The sequence below is a fragment of the Podarcis cretensis genome (assembly GCF_951804945.1).
Source record: "Podarcis cretensis genome assembly, chromosome: 18".
Taxonomy (NCBI): Eukaryota; Metazoa; Chordata; class Lepidosauria; order Squamata; family Lacertidae; genus Podarcis; species Podarcis cretensis.
This window is the reverse complement of record NC_137188.1, coordinates 8,440,802-8,458,667: the sequence shown is the minus strand read 5'-3', so window position 1 is coordinate 8,458,667 and position 17,866 is coordinate 8,440,802. Positions and strand designations below refer to the sequence as shown.

At 47.8% G+C, this 17,866-nt stretch overlaps 1 protein-coding gene across 2 annotated transcripts in view; it reads left to right on the top strand.

The window, feature by feature from the left end:
- Nucleotides 1–17,782, top strand: part of ACER1 (alkaline ceramidase 1) — a 29,231-nt gene extending 11,449 nt beyond the window's left edge. The window contains exons 1-6 of one of the 2 annotated variants that reach the window (XM_079960921.1): nucleotides 2,380–2,628; nucleotides 5,307–5,421; nucleotides 12,084–12,222; nucleotides 13,342–13,479; nucleotides 15,059–15,196; nucleotides 17,201–17,782. In XM_079960921.1, the coding sequence (XP_079817047.1) occupies nucleotides 5,343–5,421; nucleotides 12,084–12,222; nucleotides 13,342–13,479; nucleotides 15,059–15,196; nucleotides 17,201–17,369 (663 nt within the window). In that variant the 5' untranslated portion in view covers nucleotides 2,380–2,628; nucleotides 5,307–5,342 and the 3' untranslated portion in view covers nucleotides 17,370–17,782. Of the gene's footprint in view, nucleotides 1–2,379; nucleotides 2,629–5,306; nucleotides 5,422–12,083; nucleotides 12,223–13,341; nucleotides 13,480–15,058; nucleotides 15,197–17,200 lie in introns of those variants that run through there. The other variant, XM_079960920.1, reaches the window with a different exon arrangement.
- Nucleotides 17,783–17,866: the final 84 nt, after the last annotated feature.

Genomic DNA, 17,866 nt, shown 5'->3' with positions numbered 1-17,866 from the left:
ATACATCACATGAATACAGACAAGCAGAAAATAATAAAAAAACCCAGAAAAATACAAACAATTAAGAAAAAAAGAAAAAAGAAAAAGAAAAAAACAAGTTAAACCTTCCCATAACTTATTTTTCATTTGCTTGTTTCCTTGACCTCCTCACACCTCCCCTTTTTGTATTCTAGTTCAATTAAGTATTTCAGCAAATCCTTTCCATCTTTGTTTCTATCCTAATAATTTATCTTAACATACTGTAATTTTACACTCTTCTTCTTTCACCATTTAACTATCCAGTTTTACTTAATCCTTTATTTACTTAATCCTTTACTTAATCCACTTCTTCCTGGAGCCTGATTGGGTGGCTCCTGCAGACCAATCAGGTTGCTGCCTTCTAGGATCCCACCTGTCTATTGTTCTAGGATCCAAGCTGAGTGCATAACACAAACCCAAAGTTTTCTTTGTCATCCTGGGGAAAAGTGACAAGTGAGGTGCCATAGGGTTCTGTCCTGGGCCCGTTGTTATTCAACCTCTTTATAAATGACTTGGATGAAGAATTGAGGAGATGCTGGTCAAATTTGCAGATGACACCAAACTGGGAGGGGTAGCTAATGCCGCAGAAGGCAGAATCAGGATTCAAAATGACCTTAATGGATCAGAGAACTGGGCACAAGCTAACAAAATGAATTTCAATAGGGTCAAATGTAAGGTTCTGCACTTAGGCAGGAAGAACGATGCTCAAATATAGGATGGGGGGGGGACACACCTGGCTTACTAGTAGTGTACAGTGGTGCCCCGCAAGACGAATGCCTCGCAAGACGGAAAACCCGCTAGACGAAAGGGTTTTCCGTTGTGGAGGTGCTTCGCAAAACGAATTTCCTATGGGCTTGCTTCGCAAGACGAAATGTCTTGCGAGTTCCTGCGGGTTTTTTCCCCTTCCCCCCCCTTTTTCTAAGCCGCTAAGCCGCTTATCAGCTGATCCGCCAAGCCGCTAAGCCGCTGATCTGCTAAGCCGCTAAGCCGCTTATCAGCTGATCCGCTAAACCACTAATAGCGCTAATCCGCTTCGCAAGACGAAGAGACTCGCGGAACGGATTATTTTCGTCTTGCGAGGCACCACTGTATGTGAAAAGGATCTAGGGGTCCTGGTGGACCACAAGCTGAACATGGGTCCACAATGTGATGCAGCAGCAAAAAAAGTGAATGGTATTCTAGGCAGCATCAACAGAAGTCTAGTGTTCGGATTAAGGGAAGTCATAGTTCCACTCTATTCTGCCTTGGTCAAACCACACCTGGGATACCGTGTCCAATTCTGGGCACCACAATTTAAGAAGGATGTTGTCAAGCTGGGAGGTGTGCAGGGGAGGGTGACTGAGATGACCAAGGGCCTGGAAACCAAGCCTGATGAGGAACGGTTGAAGGAGTTGGGCATGTTTAGCCTGGGAAAGAGATGGGGAGATATGATATCTCCTCTTCAAATATCTTAAGGGCTGCCACATGGTTTCTTGTTTTCTCTTGCTCTGGAGGGGAGTACAAGTTAGAAGCAAGGAGATTCCGACTAAACTGAAGGTTCAAGCCAGACATAGGCAAACTCTGGTCTTCCAGATGTTTGGGACTACAATTCCCATCATCCCTGACCACTGGTCCTCTTAGCTAGGGGTGAAAGGGATTGTAGTCCCAAACATCTGGAGAAGAAGAAGAAGAGTTTGGATTTGATACCCCGCTTTATCACTACCTGAAGGAGTCTCAAAGCGGCTAACATTCTGCTTTCCCTTCCTCCCCCACAACAAACACTCTGTGAGGTGAGTGGGGCTGAGAGACTTCAGAGAAGTGTGACTGGCCCAAGGTCACCCAGCAGCTGCATGTGGAGGAGCCAGGAAGCGAACCCGGTTCCCCAGATTACGAGTCCACCGCTCTTAACCACTACACCACACTGGCTTTCTGGAGGGCCGGAGTTTGCCTATGGCTGGTTTGAGCTGAAGGTTTCCTGGGCCCTGAGTCGTCGTGGCCATTTGCACCTCGAATCCGGACCGGTAGCATACTGCACCAGCCACACACGGATTGCTTCCTGCAGAGACTGAATATTCCAATTGCAAATTCCACGCCATGCCGAGGGATGGGAAATATTGCAAAGGTGCATCAAAGGTGAAGACGCTCCCCTCTCCCTCAGTCCCGAAGCTCCAAATTCTGACTCGATACCAAAAAAGGAAGGAGGGTGTGGTGTTTGCTTCAGAACTGCTTTTCCTGGCACAGAGAAAGTGGGGCGCCCATTTAAGCAGCTGACCACCCACACACCTTCACAGAGATCCAGAAAATAAACCGGCTTTACCTGCTCAGCTTCTGGAGCTGGCTGGCTGGCGTCTGCCCCACAGCAAGACTTGGGGAGGCAGGAAGAGGGCAGGGCCTCCAGGAGCCCCTGACTTCACCTCCTCCTCGCTGGGCTCTCGCGTTTAGGCTGCAGGCGCACAGCAGAGCACATTTGAAAGCATCTCCACCACAGCCCCCCTCAACCCCCGCCTCCAAGCAGATAACAGGGAACTGTGATGCGCTGACATGTTTAAACCCAAGAAAAGTCGCGTGAAGCATTTACTAAAGACCGGGAAAAGAAAACGACGCTTGCGACACTTGGCTTGAGGAGCGACGGTAATGTTGCTTGAGAGAAAGAGTTTTCGCATCTTGGAGTGGGTGGGTGGGTGAAATAACATTTACCGTATTTTTTGCTCTATAAGATAGAGGATGATAAACCTGATGAGTCTGGTGATTCTCCAGAGAGGAGGGGCAGTGTTCTGCTCTCTACTTATTCAGCTCCAGCACTACTTTATAAGACTTTTTCCCTCCTAAAAAGTAAGAGGAAATGTGCGTGCGTCTTATGGAGCAAATGCAGGCTGCGCAGCTATCCCAGAATCCAGAACAGCAAGAGGGGTTGCTGCTTTCACTGCGCAGCGATCCTTCTTGCTGTTCTGGCTTCTGAGATTCAGAATATTTTTTCCCCTTGTTTTACTCCTCCAAAAACTAGGTGCGTCTTGTGGTCTGGTGCGCCTTATAGAGCAAAAAATACAGTATATCGAGCTGACGGACAAAGAATCAGAAGTTCTCTATTTTTCTTCTTTCTCTGTTTCCTCTCTTATGTTCCCCCTTGTACATTCTATCTTTCTAGCTCCCTCATCTCCTTTTCTCTCTTTTTGTTTTTTGTGCTTTTGTTTAGATTAACATTTTTGTTTTGATTTTAAAAAAAAAAGTTTGATAATAATCTTGACATCCCTTTCCCCCCTAATTCTAATGAGATCTATTTTTGAAAAGGAGCTGGGAAATGGAGCTTTGTAAGGGACGCGGGTGGCGCTGTGGGTTAAACCACAGAGCCTAGGGCTTGTTGATAGGAAGGTCGGCGGTTCGAATCCTCGCGACGGGGTGAGCTGCCGTTGCTCGGTCCCTGCTCCTGCCCACCTAGCCGTTCGAAAGCACGTCAAAGAGCAAGTAGATAAATAGGTACCTCTCTGGCAGGAAGGTAAACGGCGTTTCTGTGCGCTGCTCTGGTTTGCCAGAAGTGGCTTAGTCCTGCTGGCCACATGACCCAGAAGCTGTACGGCCAGGAAAGCGAGATGAGCGCCGCAACCCCAGAGTCGACCACGACTGGACCTAAAGGTCAGGGGTCCCTTTACCATGTTTACTAAGGGGTAAACATGGCTAAAATATACTCGGCGTTGAGTGTTTATTTCATGCTCTTTATTTCAGCTCATGGTAAACAGTGAGCGAGTGCTTTCCCCAAAACCTCTTGCTATATATGCATTATTTTCACAATGGGTCTCGTGTGATTGGCTGATACAACTCCCCTCCTGGAGCCTGATTGGACTGTTCCTGCAGGCCAATCAGGTTGCTGGTTTACTTCCTCCTGGAGCCGGATTGGGCGGCTCCTGCACCCGGGACCCAGGGCTGCACAGAGGGTTGGTGGGGTGAGAGGCTGAGAATCAGACAGCATACGCATGTGCATACAACCGCTTCACTGCGTCCGCATCACCGAGAAGATCACAGCCACAGAGATAAGAAGAGTCGTTCTATTGTTTGGAGAGGTCACTTCCTGGTTCGCATGGAGAAGCCATTTTGAATGGAGCCTAGCTGTATTGTAATATGGTCTGAAGCTCAACATCAAAAAACGAAGATCATGGCCACTGGTCCCATCACCTCCTGGCAAATATAATGGGAAGAAATGGAGGCAGTGAGAGATTTTACTTTCTTGGGCTCCATGATCACTGTCTCCCTTCCAATTTGAAACCATACCGGACCCTGATTAGCTTTGCAAACGCGCTAGCACTTTTATGGCTGCGCCACTGGGAGAACAAAAAAACCCCCAACGCTCCTCAAAAGTTGATTGTGATCTTAGTAAATACATAATAAATAGCTAATTGTTCGATTTCAGATTGCCGCTGGAGCCACAATGGCTTGTTTCTGGAGACAGACCTTAGCAGAGCCCAATTTTCTTCTAGATACAGTGGTACCTCGCAAGACGAATGCCTCGCAAGACGAAAAACGCGCAAGGCGAAAGAGTTTTCCGTTTTTTGAGTCATTCCGCAAGACGAATTTCCCTATGGGCTTGCTTCGCAAGACGAAACGTCTTGTGAGTTCTTGCAAGTTTGTTTCCTTTTTCTTAAAGCCGCTAAGCCGTTAATAGCCGCTAAGCCACTAATAGCCACTAAGCCGCTAATGGGCTTGCTTCGCAAGATGAAAAAACCGCAAGACGAAAAGACTCGCGGAACGGATTAATTTCGTCTTGCGAGGCACCACTGTATTCCCAGGATTTGGGAACCTACTTTACTCGAAAAGATGACCCAAAAATGATGTGTTTCCGGGGGACAAATTAAAAAATGGATAGATTTGTAGAGGTCATGTTTGATTTTATTACACATGCCAGAATGTGGTCTGTCCCCTGCTTATCAATGGATTTGGTTAATTCACTAATATTCTCTTTAAGTCACTTTTCTTTCTTTATTCTTAACAATGCTTTTCCCCCCTGGGGGTACGCATGCCCCTAAACATTTTGTGAATCTTTTTTACTTTTGTCCATTCACTGTATTTATTCCCTCCCGGTTCGAACTATAAAATGGTGATTTTCCTGAGTCAAAATGAGAGTACCCCCTAAACATGTTTTTAAAGGGGAAAAAAAGCACTGATTCTTAATAAGGGGGTGTTGCTGTTTTTTGTTTGCATGTTTTTTTGGAAGTTGATGGTTGCAACCAAGCGATTCAAAGTGTGGAACGTTCCAAATTACACGTTAAAAATGAGAACGGCAAGAAAACTCTCTCTCCTTGTTTGCTGCTGTTTTGCAGATCAGCAACGTTGGTTTTTTCATCCTGCCTCCGATCATGATGTTCCTGAACCCCCAGTACATCCAGTACCGACCAGTTCCCATCCCGGGTCTTACTATCATGTCAATATTGATTGGTACGTTCCCTGGGGGAATCAGATGGGAAGGGACGCACCCTCCAGATCAAGATAATTTATTTCTTTACGCAATCACGACATCCCGAATTATGCATGCCCAGAAACGGAGAGACGAAACAATGCCAGCAAGAGGAGGAATTGCAAGTGAAATGGTAGAATTAGCAAATGTAACTTATAGAATAGGGAGGCGGGTAGCACCGTGGTCTAAACCACAGAGCCTAGGACTTGCCGTTCGGAAGGTCGGCGGTTCGAATCCCCACAACGGGGTGAGCTCCTGTTGCTGAGTCCCAGCTCCTGCCAACCTAGCAGTTCAAAAGCACGTCAAAGTACAAGTAGATAAATAGGTACCACTCTGGCATGAAGGTAAACGGCATTTCCGTGTGCTGCTCTGATTCACCAGAAGCGGCTTAGTCATGCTGGCCACATGACCCAGAAGCTGTATGCGGGCTCCCTTAGCCAATAAAGAGAGATGAGCACCGCAACCCCAGAAGCGTCTGTGACTGAACCAAAAGGTCAGGGGTCCTTTTACCTTTAACTTATAGAATAAGTCCTTTCTTATAGCAGATCAAGATGATCTCAGGTTCTGGCTTGCACTCTTTATAAAGACTTGAGGAATGAGATTAAAGGTAAAGGTAAAGGTAAAGGTACCCCTGCCCGTACGGGCCAGTCTTGACAGACTCTGGGGTTGTGCGCCCATCTCACTTAAGAGGCCAGGGGCCAGCGCTGTCCGGAGACACTTCCGGGTCACGTGGCCAGCGTGACATCGCTGCTCTGGCGAGCCAGAGCCGCACACGGAAACGCCGTTTACCTTCCCGCTGGTAAGCGGTCCCTATTTATCTACTTGCACCCGGAGGTGCTTTCGAACTGCTAGGTTGGCAGGCGCTGGGACCGAGCAGCGGGAGCGCACCCCGCCGCAGGGATTCGAACCGCCGACCTTTCGATCGGCAAGTCCTAGGCGCTGAGGCTTTAACCCACAGCACCCCTCTATTATTGTCCATTCCGGGTCACCCAACCACTGCCGCAGTGTCCTTTCTCCTGGCAGATCAAGATGAGCAGGTGACAGCAAAGGTGGCAAGGTTTTTAGCTGGGGCTATCAGAATAAGATCCACTATTTGACTATTGAGTCAAAACCCTAAAATGTATTTTATATAAATCGCTTTTTATTTCTATTCTTTGTATATCGTATCATTGTTTTATTGCTACGGCTGATGGCTGGCACAAATAAAGATTCATTCATTCATGTGACAGCAAAAACTGCAAGGTTTTTTAGCGGGGGCCATTAGAATGAGATCTATTATTTTATTAGAGGTTACCGCCCACCCACTTCTGTGGTACTTTTCTGCTAGTGTGGTGGCACCTCGGTAAAATGACTTCTTGCTGTTTGTAGGAGAGTTTTCCCCAGAGGCAGAGGACAAGAGCAGGAGTCATACTCAAATTCACAGTCAAGAGCTCCTTTATTGCTGGACTGGTTGCACAAGCATTTCTGTTCCTATTATATACAAGCTGTTTACATTCTTTCTATATTCTTTCTATGAGAAGGAGGCTAGTTCACCAACACAGGAGCCAGATATATGGAGAAACGTGACTCAAAGAGGTAGGAGGCCCAGGGTTCGCTCTGATTGTTTAGAAATACACAATCGCTTTGAGGTCCTCTCCCCTAGCATGGAAGACGAAGAGCAGACTCCATTTGAGGATCTCTCCCTCATTACAGTTGATCAGGTATATGAAGACGAGCAGCAAAGTCAGTCCTCAGGGAATGTGCAGGCGACCTTGGAACGGACAGCTCAAGGAAGAACCCCGACCAGACCTAAGAGGAGGCGTGTAGTGGTGATAGGGGATTCCCTACTGAGGGGAACAGAAGCAGTGATCTGTGGGCCTGACAAGATGTCTTGGGAAGTGTGCTGTCTCCCCGGGGCTAAGATCCAAGATGTAACTGAACGACTACAAGGAATCATAAAACCCACTGACAAATACCCCTTCCTCTTGGTTCATGTGGGAACCAATGACACTGCAAGCAATAGCCTCCACAAGATCAAAAGAGACTACGAGGCTCTGGGCAGGAAATTGAAGCAATTAAATGCACAAATTGTCATCTCATCTGTCCTCCCAGTTGAACGACGTGGCCCAGGGAGAGAGGGGAAAATAGTGGAAGTGAACAGCTGGCTTCGCAAATGGTGTAAACAGGAACGGTTTGGATTCTTAGATCACGGACTGCAGTTTCTTGAAGATGGACTTCTGGCAAGCGATGGGCTGCACCTCACAACGGTTGGGAGGATTGTTTTTGCCAAAAATCTCAGAAACCTCATCAGGAGGGCTTTAAACTGACTAATGTGGGGGAGGGAGACAGTGCTCCTGAAGGTAGGAGTCTATCAATTGATGAAGATGATCATCCAAATGTCATAGACCAAATGGAGCAAACAGCAAGCAGACCTAGTGGTGGGAGGAAAAAATTCTTAAATAAGAGACATGGGGGAATGATTAATGGACTTCAATGTCTGTACACTAATGCGCAAAGCATGGGAAATAAACAAGATGAGCTTGAGCTCTTGGTACAGCAAACTAAATATGACATAATAGGCATCACTGAAACCTGGTGGGATAAGTCCCACAATTGGAATGTAATAATGGAGGGATACAATCTATTTCAGAGAAACAGACCAGACAAGAAAGGGAGTGGCGTTATATGTGAGGGATGTGTATACCTGTGAAGAGATCCAAGATTTAGAACCTCAAAGCCAAAGTGAGAGCATTTGGGTCAAAATTAAGGGAGAGAAGAATAACAGTGACCTCATTGTGGGCGTTTACTATAGATCCCCAAGCCAAACGGAGGACATAGATGATGCCTTCCTGGAACAGATGGCCAAGCATGCAAAAGGAAGGGAGATAGTAGTAATGGGGGACTTCAATTACCCGGATATTTGTTGGATGTCAAACTCAGCCAAGAGCATAAGGTCAAACAGATTCCTCACTGGCCTTGCAGACAACTTCATTGTCCAGAAAGTGGGAGAAGCAACAAGAGGAACAGCCATTTTAGATCTGGTCCTAACCAATGTTGATGACCTGGTTAGTGGGGTAGAAGTGGAAGGATCATTAGGCGCGAGTGATCATGCTCTTCTGAAGTTTACTATACAGCGGAAAGGAGCAGCCAAGCATACTAGGACTCAATTTCTTGACTTTAAGAAAGCCGACTTCATAAAACTTAGGGAAGTGCTGGGTGAGATCCCATGGACAGTAATACTAAAAGGAAAGGGAGTTCATGATGGCTGGGAGTTTGTTAAGAGGGAGATAGTAAAAGCACAACTTCAGGCAATACCAATGAGACGGAAACATGGAAGGTGCCTAAAGAAGCCAGGGTGGCTATCTAAAGAACTTTTAACTGAGTTAAGATTAAAAAAGGATGTGTACAAAAAATGGAAAAGGGGGGAAACCACCAAAGAGGAATTCAAACAAATAGCCAGCACGTGTAGACACAAAGTCAGAAAAGCTAAAGCACAGAATGAACTCAGGCTTGCTAGAGAGGTTAAAAGCAACAAAAAGGGCTTTTATGGGTATGTTCGTAGCAAAAGGAAGAGCAAAGAAACAGTGGGGTCACTCAGAGGAGAAGATGGTGAAATGCAAACAGGGGACACAGAAAGGGCTGAACTCCTCAATGCCTTCTTTGCCTCAGTCTTCTCCGATAAAGAAAACAATGCCCGACCTGAAGAATTTGGAGCAAATGATTCAGCAGAGGAAACACGGCCCAGAATAACTAAGGAGATAGTACAAGAATACTTGGCTAGTTTAGATGTATTCAAGTCTCCAGGGCCAGATGAACTGCATCCAAGAGTATTAAAAGAATTGGCAGATGTGATCTCAGAACCACTGGCAGTCATCTTTGAGAATTCCTGGAGAACAGGCGAAGTCCCGGCAGACTGGAGGAGGGCAAATGTTGTCCCTATTTTCAAAAAGGGGAAAAGAGAGGACCCAAATAATTACCGCCCAGTCAGTCTGACATCAATACCAGGGAAGATTCTGGAGCAGATCATTAAGCAAACAGTCTGTGAGCACCTAGAAAGGAATGCTGTGATTACCAATAGTCAGCATGGATTTCTGAAAAATAAGTCATGTCAGACTAACCTGATCTCGTTTTTTGACAGAATTACAAGCCTGGTAGATGAAGGGAACGCAGTGGATGTAGCCTACCTTGATTTCAGCAAGGCATTTGACAAGGTGCCCCATGATATTCTTGTAAAGAAGCTGGTAAAATGCGGTCTTGACTATGCTACCACTCAGTGGATTTGTAACTGGCTGACTGACCGAACCCAAAGGGTGCTCATCAATGGTTCCTCTTCATCCTGGAGAAGAGTGACTAGTGGGGTGCCACAGGGTTCTGTCTTGGGCCCGGTCTTATTCAACATCTTTATCAACGACTTGGATGATAGACTCAAGGGCATCCTGATCAAATTTGCAGATGACACCAAACTGGGAGGGGTGGCTAACACCCCAGAGGACAGGATCACACTTCAAAATGACCTTGACAGATTAGAGAACTGGACCAAAACAAACAAGATGAATTTTAACAGGGAGAAATGTAAAGTATTGCATTTGGGCAAAAAAAAATGAGAGGCACAAATACAAGATGGGTGACACCTGGCTTGAGAGCAGTACATGTGAAAAGGATCTAGGAGTCTTGGTTGACCACAAACTTGACATGAGCCAACAGTGTGACGCGGCAGCTAAAAAAGCCAATGCAATTCTGGGCTGCATCAATAGGAGTATAGCATCTAGATCAAGGGAAGTAATAGTGCCACTGTATTCTGCTCTGGTCAGACCTCACCTGGAGTACTGTGTCCAGTTCTGGGCACCACAGTTCAAGAAGGACACTGACAAACTGGAACGTGTCTAGAGGAGGGCAACCAAAATGGTCAAAGGCCTGGAAACGATGCCTTATGAGGAACGGCTAAGGGAGCTGGGCATGTTTAGCCTGGAGAAGAGGAGGTTAAGGGGTGATATGATAGCCATGATCAAATATCTGAAAGGTTGTCACATGGAAGAGGGGAAAAGCGTGTTTTCTTCTGTTCTAAAGAGCAGGACTTGAACCAGTTTCAAAAAAGGATTTGGACCACAGCCGGATTTAGATTTGATGAGGCCCTAAGCTACTGAAGGTAATAGGGCCCTTTCTATGTCCAGCTGTCCTTTGTCAGCAACAAATTGCCACTGTTTTCTGCGTTGAATATATGCTACATGGTAATTTATGGACCTACATAGGTATCTAAAGCCAATTGCACATAACAAAATATGTATTTTATCAAATGAATTGTTGAACTGAAATACAATTAAGAAGAAGTATATTATTTAATGGGGCGGGGGTAGTGCTGTGGTCTAAACCACAGAGCCTAGGACTTGCTGATCAGAAGGTCGGCGGTTCGAATCCCCGCAATGACGGGGTGAGCTCCCGTTGCTCGGTCCCTGCTCCTGCCAACCTAGCAGTTTGAAAGCATGTCAGAGTGCAAGTAGATAAATAGGTACCGCTCCGGTGGGAAGGTAAACAGCGTTTCTGTGTGCTGCTCTGGTTTCACCAGAAGCGGCTTAGTCCTGCTGGCCACATGACCCGGAAAAACTGTCTGTGGACAAACGCCAGCTCCCTCGGCCAGTAAAGCAAGATGAGTGCCGCAACCCCAGAGTCGTTCATGACTGGACTTAACTGTCAGGGGTCCTTTAACTTTTTTAAATATATTGATAGTGAATTTGGGGGGGCAGGGCCAAGAGTGTGGTGCCCTAAGCTATAGTTAAAAGGGTGACCATTTAGGTCCTGACCATTAGGTCCAGTTGTGGCTGATTCTGGGGTTGTGGCGCTCATCTCACTTTACTGGCCGAGGGAGCCAGCATACAGCTTCCAGGTCATGTGGCCAGCAGGACTAAGCCGCTTCTGGCGAACCAGAACAGCACACGGAAACGCCGTTTGCCTTCCTGCCGGAGCGGTACCTATTTATCTACTTGCACTTTGACATGCTTTTGAACTGCTAGGTTGGCAGGAGCAAGGACCGAGCAACAGGAGCTCACCCCATCGCCGGGATTCGAACCGCAGACCTTCTGATCAGCAAGTCCTAGGCTCTGTGGTGTAACCCACAGCGCCACCCACGTCCCTATATAGCTTGTTTAGCTTATACGTAAATCCGGCGCTGATTCAGACTAAACATCAGAAGGAACTTTCTGCATGTAAGATTCTTTCAATAGTGGAAACTGTCTCTCCCGGAAGCTGCCGGGCTCTCCCTCCTTGGAGATTTTTTAAGAGAGTTTGGATGGCCACCTGTCAGCGATGCTCCAGCCAAGATTCCTGCATTGCAGAGGGTTAGAATCCTAGAACTGTAGAGTTTGAAGGGAACTCCAAGGATCATCTAGTCCAACCCCTTGAAATGTAGGAATCTCAACTAAAGCATCCATGACGTTTAGCCCTCACGGTCCCTTCCAATGCTTCAATTCTGTGGTTCTACTATTCTTCTGGGAGCCCTGGGAGCCCAGAGCCTAAAGTTCTGGACTCACAGAACTGTAGAGTTGCATGGGACCTCATGGGCCATCTAGTCTGACCCCCTAAAGAAAGAACCAGCCGCAGCCCCGTGGGAGAGAACCTGCTTTGAGTGCGGAAGGCGCCAAGCTAGATTCCCCCTCTTTTCATCCTGCAGGTCTGTTCTCCGGCTACTTCCATATGACTCTCAGCTACGCAGGGCAGATGCTGGACGAGCTCTCAATCCTCTGGGCAATCGCCCTCTGCTATGCTTTCTGGATGCCTGTTCACCATTACCCATCGTTCATCAAAAACAGGTAAGTGGGGGGGGGGGAATAAGGAACTGCTGGGGCACCCGGGGAAACAGGCAGAGGGCCTTCTCGGTGGTGGTGCCCTCCCTGTGGAATGCCCTCCCATCAGATGTCAAAGGAAATAAACAACTATCTGACTTTTAGAAGACATCTGAAGGCAGCCCTGTACAGGAAAGTTTTGGTGTTTGATTGTATTTTTAACATTCTGTTGGAAACCGCCCAGCGTGGCTGGGGAAACCCAGCCAGATGATAATGATAATGATAATGATAATGATAATGATAATGATAATGATAATGATAATGATAATGATAATGATAATGATAATGATAATGATAATGATAATGATAATTTATTGGTACCCCACCCATCTGGCTGGGTTTCCCCAGCCACTCTGGGCAGCTTCCACAAAGACCAAAAATACACTAAGATGTCACACATTAAAAACTTCCCTGAACAGGGGTGCTTTAAGATGTCTTCTGAATGTCAGGTAGTTGTTTATCTCTTTGACATCTGATGGGAAGGCGTTCCACAGGCCGGGCGCCACCACCGAGAAGGCCCTCTGCCTGGTTCCCTGTAGCTTTGCTTCTCGCAATGAGGGAACTGCCAGAAGGCCCTCGGCGCTGGACCTCAACGTCCGGGCAGAACGATGGGGGTGGAGACGCTCCATCAGGTATACTGGGCCAAGGCCGTTTAGGGCTTGAAAGGTCAGCACCAACACTTTGAATTGAATGATGAGCAGGGTAATAATAATAATAATAATAATAATAATAATAATAATAATGTCTCTGCAGCCCTCCAGATTGCAAATAGAACTTTTTCCAACACACTTTCTATTCCTACGAAAACAAACAAACCCCAAACCCCACATGCATAAACATTCCAATGGCTGCAGAGAGATCCTGGACTATTAAGAGCAATGGGGGTCCTGGTTCAATAAAGACAGGCTGATCTTTGCTAACTCATTCTGTCAGATCCACAGCGACTTCTCGACACACTTGGCTTCGTTTCTTCCTGCCCACGGGGAGAGGGCTCATGGAAATCTTCCCACATGTTCTGTAAAGGACCCTGAGCTCTTCAGCACTCAAACTGTGTCTTTTCTGTTTTTTTTCTTTTGACCTACTTAGGGAACAGTTCATGTGGCTGGTGGGCATCGTGACCATCTTCAGCACCCTGATGTCCTTTGTGAAGCCGACCCTCAACGCTTACGCCCTCAACTCCGTCGCCTTGCACCTTTTATACTTGAGTAACCTGGAATTAAGAAAGTAAGTTGTGGTCAGATAACCCTGCAAGTGTTGAACAGGCAACTCTAAGGGGACCCTAGTGCAGTGTCTGCCTCCCGCTGCAGTAGCTTCACAGATAAGAATTAGCAAGCAGTTTCTATTTTAGGTAAAGGTAAAGGGACCCCTGACCATTAGCTCCAGTCGTGGCTGACTCTGGGGTTGCGGCGTTCATCTCACTTTATTGGCCGAGGGAGCCAGCGTACAGCTTCTGGGTCATGTGGCCAGCAGGACTAAGCCACTTCTGGCAAACCAGGACTTGCCGATCAGAAGGTCGGCGGTTTGAATCCCCGCAATGATGGGGTGAGCTCCCATTGCTCAGTCCCTGCTCCTGCCAACCTAGCAGTTCGAAAGCACGTCAAAGTGCAAGTAGATAAATAGATACCGCTCTGGCAGGAAGGTAAACGGCGTTTCCGTGCGCTGCTCTGGTTCGCCAGAAGCGGCTTAGTCATGCTGGCCACGTGACCCGGAAACTGTACGCCGGCTCCCTCGGCCAATAAAGCGAGATGAGCGCCGCAACCCCAGAGTCGGTCACGACTGGACCTAATGGTCAGGGGTCCCTTTACCTTTAGCTTTAAAGGTAAAGGTAAAGGTACCCCTGCCCATACGGGCCAGTCTTGACAGACTCTGGGGTTGTGCGCCCATCTCACTTAAGAGGCCAGGGCCCAGCGCTGTCCGGAGACACTTCCGGGTCACGTGGCCAGCGTGACAAAGCTGCATCTGGCGAGCCAGAGCCGCACACAGAAACGCCGTTTACCTTCCCGCTGGTAAGCGGTCCCTATTTATCTACTTGCACCTGGAGGTGCTTTCGAACTGCTAGGTTGGCAGGCGCTGGGACCGAGCAGCGGGAGCGCACCCCGCCGCAGGGATTCGAACCGCCGACCTTTTGATCGGCAAGTCCTAGGCGCTGAGGCTTTAACCCACAGCGCCACCTGCGTCCCTACAACCTTTAGCTTTACTTGATGCTAAAAATCCAGCTCCATTTTATTCCCCCCAGGACTTTGGTTGATTTTATTGAAATTCGACACCCTTTTAGAATGTGGGTTTTTTTTGGGGGGGGGGTGTATTGAGTTACGGCTTTCGGTTTGATTTTATATGTTGTGGTCTTCTTGTGAACTGCCCCAAGACCTCCCGGTCTAGGGCGGTGTATAAATTAAATTAATAATAATAATAATAATAATAATAATAATAATAGGTAAAAGGTAAAGGTAAAGGACCCCAGACGGTTAAGTCCAGTCAAAGGTGACTATGGGTTTGCGGCGCTTTCAGGCCGAGGGAGCCGGCATTTGTCCACAGACAGCTTTCCGGGTCATGCGGCCAGCAGGACTAAACTGCTTCTGGCACAATGGGACACTGTGACGGAAACCAGAGCGCACGGAAGTGCCGTTTACCTGCCCGCCACAGTGGTACCTATTTATCTACCTGCACCGGCGTGCTTTCGAACTGTTAGGTTGGCAGGGGCAGGGACCGAGCAACAGGAGCTCACCCCGTTGTGATCATAGTTATAATGCCCATTTTGTCAGGCGAGTGCGCCAACTATTCCTGACTGCAACCTTTTCCGCAGGTGCAACAACGTCCGCGTTCATCGTCTCATCAGGACCATGGTTGTGTGGTGGTGCATCTCCATCACCTGTTGGCTGACGGATAAGTTTTTGTGTGGCATCTGTCAGAGGGCCAATTTCGCCTACCTTCACAGCATCTGGTAAGAAGGACCTGCTCTTGGCTGCCCTGGAGGGCTAGACGAAATGGAACACTCTTCATTTATTGGGTAGTGGTGTCAGAAGCCAACTGAACGTTGGCAAAAGCTTTGGGCTGGTAAGCACCGCTGGTAAAAGGGAACCCATAACCTAGCCATCTTGGCCATCTCATGATGAAGCAGTTGCCTCAGGCAGTAAATGAAGAAGAATCTTTATTTGCTTTGGCCACTAGACATAAAAAGGTAAAGGGCAAAGGGACCCCTGACCATTAGGTCCAGTCGTGGCCGACTCTGGTGTTGCGGCGCTCATCTTGCTTTATTGGCTGAGGGAGTTGGCATACAGCTTCCGAGTCATGTGGCCAGCATGACTAAGCCGCTTCTGGCGAACCAGAGCAGCGCACGGAAACGCCGTTTACCTTCCCACCGGAGTGGTACCTATTTATCTACTTGCACTTTGACGTGCTTTTGAACTGCTAGGTTGGCAGGAGCAGGGACCGAGCAACGGGAGCTCACCCCATCACGGGGATTCGAACCACCGACCTTCCGATCAGCAAGCCCTAGGCTCTGTGGTTTACATAGCAATAAAATAAAATGTACTGAAGATTCAGTGGTACCTCTGTCTACGCACACCTCTAGTTGCATATGCTTCGGGTTATGCATGCGGCAAACCCAGAAGTATTTTTCTGGGTTTTGACGCATGTGCAGAAGCACTCTATGTGCCACGCACATGTGCAGAACAGGCATCTCCGGTTGCAAATTCCTCGGGATCTGACCAGAGCTCCGGAACAGATCCCGTGCACAACTGGAGGTACCACTGCAGAGGTAAAAACTTAACTGTAGAAAATACATTTTGGGGGTTTCATCAAATGCTTCTCAGTGGCAGCAAATGCTTCTCAGAGGTTGCTCCCAGTCTCAGGAACTCTCTCCATGGAGAAGCCAGAAAGGCTCCTTCCTTGATGTCTTTCTGCCAGGGCCTTCTCCGTGGTGGCGCCTGCCCCGTGGAACGCCCTCCCATCAGATGTCAAGGAAATAAACAACTATCTGACTTTCAGAAGACATCTGAAGGCAGTCTAGTTTAGTGAAGTTTTTAGTGTTTGATGTTTTATTGCTTTATTATTATAGTCATACCTTGGTTCTCGAACGCCTTGGTGCTCGTACGTTTTGGCTCCTGAACGCCGGAAACCTGGAAGTAAGTGTTCCGGTTTTCGAACGTTCTTCGGAAGCTGAACATCCGACGCGGCTTCTGCTTGAGTTCAGGAATCTCCTGCAGCCCATCGGAAGCCGCGCCTCTGTTGTCAAATGTTTCCGGACGTCGGGCGGACTTCCGGAACGGATTACTTTAGAGAACCAAGGTACAACTGTATTCATATTCTGCTGGGAGCCACCCAGAGTGGCTGGGGAAGCCCAGCCCGATAGGCGGGGTGTAAATTATAAATTATGATGATGATGATTACAGTGGTACCTCAGGTTACATACGCTTCAGGTTACAGACTCCACTAACCCAGAAATAGTGCTTCAGGTTAAGAACTTTGCTTCAGGATGTGAACAGAAAACGTGCTCCAGCAGCGCGGCAGCAGCGGGAGGCCCCATTAGCTAAAGTGGTGCTTCAGGTTAAGAACAGTTTCAGGTTAAGAATGGACCTCCAGAACGAATTAAGTACTTAACCCAAGATACCACTGTATTATACAGTCATACCTCTGGTTAAAAGTTGCTTCAGGTTGAGCCTTTTCGGTTTGCGCTCCATGGCGACCCAGAAGTAACGGAACGTGTTACTTCCGGGTTTCGCCGTTTGCGCATGTGCATTCGCTCAAAATGACGCATGCGCAGAGAATTGCAACCCGCGCACACGCAGACGCACAGACGCCTTTTGCGTTCGCTTCAGGATGCGAACGGGGTTCCGGAACAGATCCCGTTCGCATCCAGAGGTACCACAGTATTTCAAAAAGTAAAAAAGCAAGACACCCCTGGCAGCCCTAGACAACATTCTTTCCTTTTTGAAAAAACTCACAGGCATCTCTGTATCGTCGTAACCATTTTCTACTGTGCCACCACGGTCGTCTACTTAGATGTCTTCTACGACCTCCCTAGCTGCGAGCCCGACGTGGTTTACTGGCCCAGCGAGCGTAGTTTCTTTTCGCTGCCGTACATCGACCTTCCGAAATTCAAGAAGCAGTGCTAGGGGGACTGCGAGACCACTGAGGATAACAGGAGCCCGGCAATGATCCGACAGGTTCAACCCATCGTGACGACTGAGCCCTATGCTTGTTTGGCCGGCGAAAGGCTTCGCACCGCCAAACCCTTGTTGCCTGGGAGACCGCGCATGCAGGTAGCTTTGTCGCATAGCTTGTCGCCCAACCCTGTTGCGCAGCGAGTTTTCCCGCCAGCCCGGCCATACTGAACGGATGCCTCCGTTATGCGACATTGAAACTTGCCCATTCCCCAGGGAATGGCGGACACCGTATTTAAGCTATTTATAGAGGACATGTGGAGGGAATGAGAGAACGAATGGATCTCTCGCTTAATGGACATTCTGCGCATGTTCACCACTGCCCTGCTCCAACCTGTATTAAACTGCACTTTGAAAGAAAGAAATCGGCACGTTCATTTGTACTGAAATGTTGTTTGCTCTCCAAACAATGCGTTTTAAAACACAACTTAGTCTCCAGAAAAAGAGAG